At 41.7% G+C, this 6,000-nt stretch overlaps 1 protein-coding gene across 1 annotated transcript in view; it reads left to right on the top strand.

Annotated features, from left to right (window-relative positions):
- Positions 1-942: 942 nt before the first annotated feature.
- CD247 (CD247 molecule) overlaps positions 943-6,000 on the top strand; it is a 47,642-nt gene continuing 42,584 nt past the window's right edge. Inside the window, 4 exon segments of the mRNA XM_057389921.1 lie at positions 943-981; positions 1,911-2,044; positions 2,046-2,124; positions 2,126-2,249. Coding sequence (XP_057245904.1) covers positions 943-981; positions 1,911-2,044; positions 2,046-2,124; positions 2,126-2,249 — 376 coding nt within the window.

Genomic DNA, 6,000 nt, shown 5'->3' with positions numbered 1-6,000 from the left:
TTGGTAAAAATGCATGTGCAAAATTGGCCAATGCACAATGTGGGCAGGAGGTTTTCACAGTGCTATCTTGCTCCCAGAAGTGTAAACATGAGAAGGCTGAAAAGAAGGTGACACTCGAAACAAATCATTCGTCGTGTAGAATTGCAAGCCTTATAAACACAGAAAAGCTTTTTTCCTAGAGGAGAGACCACTTCCCCTTTATCTTTTCCTGTACTGTCCGTTTGTGTGTGATTTGCATATCTCATGCCATGCTTGTTGTGAGAATAACTCATAATACAAGCATGAGTGCTCTTTTGTGTACTTTGATTATATTTGGATAATGATGAGCTCCCTTATTTCAAAAGCTGAGGGATAGGGAGGTGAGAATTTCTAGGGGCACTGTCATGCAAAGCCTTTTTCTGACTCTACCCACACTTCCAACTGAAGTCCATATACTCTATTTCTGTGACCTTTCCCTATCTAGACATCAAAACACACTGGCCCAACTGCTGTTCTCCCAGTGTGCCTACTGTTGCCATTAATCTCCCTTTCTTACACAGCTCTTCATTTCTTTTCCTTACCTTTGGCCTCAACTCTTTATTCAAAGTGATAATTTGCGGCTTTCTGCCGGAGGGAGAAGCCATGATCAATAACAGGAGGAGACAGGGGTCAGTGGAATAGTGATGAGCACTGCCATCTGCTTCTCTGAAAAAAACGTTACCCAAAAATATCAATAACAGGGATGATATTATTTTAGCTTTTGGATAAGGCATCAGTGAGATTTAGGCAGCCTGCAGTGAGAGCAGGGGTCTTTTTCTGCTCACTAATTCCTTGTTTCAGCCAATCTTCTGTTACACAGGGATGTGGACAGAAAGGGCTTTATTCAGCTTGCACTGGAACACAGAACATGTACCTGAGCACAGCTATTTCTGGGACTAATGACACCTCTTTCAGGTTCAGTGCATGGCAGCTCCCCTTGCTGTGCTCTGCTTTCTGCCCGCTGTAAGTCAGAGCCCATCTCCAGCCTTCCCTTGGAGCTTTTGGGGTAGAAGATCCACAAAGAAACCCAAGGCTGGGAGAGAGCAGAGGCTCAGCAGCATTTCTGGRTATCACAGAAGGGCGTGCTGCACTCTTACATAACCTGCTGTCAGACTACTGCTGGTRTCTAGTGAATTTGGTATTGACTGGCATAATATATAGCAATTATTAAATAAAAGGGAAAGTCTGTTTTATCCATGTATTCACCTTCATTATTCCACRCAGCAAGGTGATTAAATTCTTCCAAGAACTTCAATTTACTTTGCCTTCAAAAGACTATAAGTCCTTAACTTTTGTGTGTACARTAACTCTCGTCCTGTTATTCTTTTGGGAAATTGTTATCACCAGTCTCTGAATCTCCTGGGAATGCACATTCCTCTCTCTTTTCTAAGAATTCAAAACAGGAGGGAAAAAAATTATGCATTAAGGTGCTTGTGCTTCTTCCAGCCTAATTGTTTCAGTGTATTGATACTCAAGTGTATCAGTAATATTACWGCTGTAAACACTGAACACTCAGTGTTCAGCCAGATGTATTTTGATGGCAGTCAGGCTGAGCTTTAGGCCTTAGGGATCATCTAAGCCACAKTCTCAAGCTTTTCTAATTCACGGTTATCTAAAACGAATTTTTTCACTAATAGAAAAGTGGAAATTTTTATTTGTCTGCATTTGGAAAGAGCGCAATAATGTGAGTTTTCTTACAAAGTGGGAGCTAGAAATCAGTTTTCTATCCTTATGAGCTTAGCCAGCTATATTGTTCAAGAGCGATTATAATTTAAACTTCTATTTATGCCCTGTGCTCCACACTGGGAATTGTTGCGTAGATCTCTTGTGAAGTCAGGTCAAATCTGATACCAGAAATAGAGACCAGCAGCCGCTGAGTGGGGGCGATCTAGGAACCATCAGAGTGGGGGAAAAAAAAAACCCAACTCACTGAAAACCGTCTTGCAAAGAGGAAAAGGCTGAATAACACTGTCAAAGGAAACCCCAACCATCGCTACCAAGAAGACAAACCCAGCCCTCGGCGGTGCAGCAGAGGAAGCCGGCAGGTGGACTCCCGAAGCTCTGATCGCCGGGGAGCCGCTTCCTGCGCGGCCGCACTCGAGCTCAGCCCGTGCGGGAGCCGCGCCTGCTGCTCTCCGAGGCCTCCGCTCCGCACTCTGTCCGGCCTGGCGGGATGAAGTGGAGGAGGATCGCCATCCTTGCCACCCTGCGGGCACAGCTCCCAGCCGCAGGTAAGGCGGGCCTTGGCTTTGCGAGGAGTTAGTTACCTTACAGCTCTATTGAGGAAAGGGCGCGGCGTCGCTGTGGTGGATTCACCACCATTTTGGGAGCAGCAGGGTGTCTGCAGGGACACTTCAGCCACCTCAGTCTGTGTCCATCATCACGGTATGGCCTCCTGAACGAGGWGCAGGACTTGCTGTGCTGAACTGCCCCGGGGTGAAGAGCCCCTCTGGAAGGCTGGGATGAGGGGCCCTTCTGCTGCAAGTGATGCCACAGCTGAACAGAAACTAAATGAACATCTTAGCTCTCACATGGGCAGCTCGCCTGGCGATTTAAAAGGGGAAACTTGAGGCAGTGATGGAAAAGTAGTTACTCGAAGTAATCTGCTCGARAGAGGCTTTTAACGGAGTTGGGTGGAGGGTTTGTGGCCCACAGCAGAGGTGGGAAATGGGGCACAGGTGGCGAGCAGGAGGGTAGGGCCCTTCCCCTCRTGTCCCTGCCTTCATGTTTGTCTAAACACAGCACAAAATAAAGCCATTTCTTCCTTTGTGTAATTTACTCATGTGGTGCATAAGCTTGGGCACCAAGTGGAGCAGCTAAGGTGTGCACAAATCTTCCAAAGTCATGTTAAGTTTGAGAGGGAGTATTTTACTTTTTATGAGGACAGTCGATCAAAAGAGCAACAACATTTACATCTGGAGAAGGCCTCAGATGAGGTCTGAATGTGCCACAGGCCACATTTGAGCACGCATTAAAGCAAAATCCTCCAGAAGATTTGCCTCCTCCACATAYACCCTGGCTGTACTTAAACTCAGCRTTCTCAAGACTTTTGGCRACTGCCACAGATGTTTYSTTGCAAAGTTTTTTGGGGTTGAGAGGAGGSTTTTGCAGTTGCTTGCTAACGCTGTGGAAGGAGTCCTGGTGATTTCTGRGGTTTCTCTTTCAGGAGAGTTTTGAGTGGGGTTTTATGCTCTATGGCAGGCCATGATTTCTGGTTGTCCTCCATTCAAGCCTTGTGGCATCTGTCCCTTTCCTGATCCCCAAGTATTATCCTGTACTTAAGTATACTTCTAATGCTTTTATTTTGTACCTTGTTCTGCATCTACAGATGTGTGTAGGGCTGCAAAGGAAATTACATTAGGTCAAAATCCATCTGTAAAAACATCTTTTTGCCTTTCCTCCTTTTAAATSTGTCACACAATATCAGTAGTTCCAGCTCCTATTTGTACATTTTCCGCAGAAAATTTTGGTTGAAAAATAATGTAATGCAGTTTGCAGAGGTCTCTGGTGCTAAGCTTTTCGAGGTGTTCACACTCACAAAGAATACTTGGGTTCAAGTTTTGAACTGGATATGGTTATCATTGAAATGGAGATCTGCCTGTGGGCTTGAGAGGAAGTATCTTTGATTGGATACCTGTTATAGTTTGAAGAATAGCAGTATTTAGCCAAAGAGTATTGGTAGAATAGAAGAAATATAGGTCAAAACTTTAGGGATTGTTGCCACATTATGGATACAGAATAGACAGAAACAAAAACGTCAGATCATAATGAATTTAGTTCAACAATGACACCTAATAGTTGGGTATTTCAGCTCAGAGCTCTTAGCAGAAACACAGATTTTCTGCTACCTGGAGTTTTTTCAGGCTTTCTTAGAGCTCACTTCTAGAGGGACTTCTAGGGAAATGAACTTCTGGTTTTTTTTTCAGAAAACAAGCTCAGAGTGGACAGATTCAATAAGCTGCATACCTCCTTACAGTGAKTTCATTCCACTTCACTGTAATGTGTTTGTGCCTTTTCTTTAAAAGGACMGTTGAAAGATGCCACCAAGATTAGCACTGAGGAACTCGCAAAGACTTTTTTTTTTGATCTTTGAGTTCCGAAGTAAATATGTCAGGCATGAAAAAAAAAGGTTTAAAATAATTCTAGAGATGGGACATTAATTCTGATGCATAGTTTGAATTTATTAATACCAGACCACTAATTTCAGAATTCTCAAATTTGGTCTTACAGGAATTACAGAGGGAAGGCATATCACATTTTAATATATACATGTTTCATTTTCTTTATTTCCCACTTCAAAGGCCCAAAAGTGTACATCTGGAAATCTAGCTGATGTCCTCCTAGAATCCCTCTGTCAATGAGTTCATGAAAAATAATAATTTGAATGTATGAGCAGATGAYGTTGTTAATCATGTTGTTCTTTGAGATGTAAGAAGAATATAAAAAGATTTGTACCTGAATATCACAACTAAAATGGCAAAAATCTTCATACAGTGTACAGCACTTTTAGCCTGAAGTATGACAGGCTCTGATAGCAATAAAGCAATCCTGTGGGCAGCACTATAGAATTGCCCCCCTGGTTTTTTAAGGCTGATGAGATGGTGCTTTGATTTGTACAAACATACACCACACACATGTATATAAATGTATGTGCAAGAGTTTATGAACAGCCCTTACCTGTTCATAAACTCTTCACACTTCTTTACAGAGTMATTTTTCTCAGAACTGTCTGCTAAACGGAACTGGACAGTGTCCTGTTTCTAGCTAACTCGGTGGAAACTACAATATGTCAGTCTGTGCCAGATGTCACTTGCACCACTCATTTCCACACTGTTTTTCTGCTTTGCAAATCTGTATCTTCTGCCCATTGGGTGCTATGGTGCCTGGAGCCTTTTTTTAGTCAGTTCAGCGGCAGGTAATGAATGTTAGCATTAATTCTTTTCTTCCTTTGCATCAGATGCTTTAGCTGCTCTATGACCAACAAGATTTGTAAACCAGGAGTTGTTCACAAGCTTGTCCGAGGAATCCAAACAAGTAAATTCAGACCTTTTCCCTACCATCCCCATGTCCTTAYGCACTGTCTTGAGTTCTCCGAGCTAAATTTTTGTTACACCTAGGGGAAAAAAAATTAAAGGCTTGATTTTATATGTTTTATTTCTTTTTTTTTTCTCCTGCCTGTTCACAATGCTTCATTAATAATTCATGGAAAAAACCCTATGAACTGGCAGAATGGAACAAAATGTAGGCGATGTAGTCTTTCTTTGTGAAGGGACATTTGTTGAGCTCTTTGCAGGGCTATGTTCAATTCTCTAATGCTTGTTACAGAGTAAGTGCTTTCCATCTTAACCCTTCCAAGCAAAATTCCTAATCAGTGAAGTAACAAGTTAATGATCACATTCCTTTTGGGGTTTTTTGTGCACTAGATGGGAAGGATATACAAAATGCAGAAAGCTATTTGGAAAATATATTTGTATTTTTCCTCTGTGTGTCCTTCTTAAGTAAGACTGTGTGTATAAAAAGCCAAAGTGGAGTTAAAAAGGAGATTCACCAACAGCTTAAAGGGGATGATAATTTGATGTATAAATGAATGTTCATGTGAGAAATGTTTTTGATGGCCATTTTCCATTTTTCACACAAACTTGAATTGTGACTAGCTTGATGAGTAAATTTTTTTATATATTTTTTTCCTTGCATATGGGTTATYTCCTAACTATTTCCAAATTCTAGCCAAACGCTCTTTAAAAAAATAAAGAAAAAGCCCTTTTTTGCACAACTTTAGAAAACCACCAAATCCCCCATCCCTTTTCCAGTTCATCGTGTATTTGAATGTCTATGTTGTACGTAGAAATGTAAGATGCACCAGCTATTCTGGCAAGAAAATAGAGGACCTTTTTAGGGTGGCATGAAAAATATGTGTTCTGCTAAAGGTGTCTACTTTGTCCGTGTGCATGTTAGACTCGTAAGCATATTGTTGATTTTACA

Source organism: Malurus melanocephalus, unplaced genomic scaffold, assembly GCF_030028575.1.
Source record: "Malurus melanocephalus ecotype Western Australia unplaced genomic scaffold, MMel_1.1 scaffold_21, whole genome shotgun sequence".
In the NCBI taxonomy this organism is placed as follows: Eukaryota; Metazoa; Chordata; class Aves; order Passeriformes; family Maluridae; genus Malurus; species Malurus melanocephalus.
The sequence above is the reverse complement of the archived record's forward strand: the minus strand, read 5'-3'. Positions and strand labels throughout refer to the sequence as shown.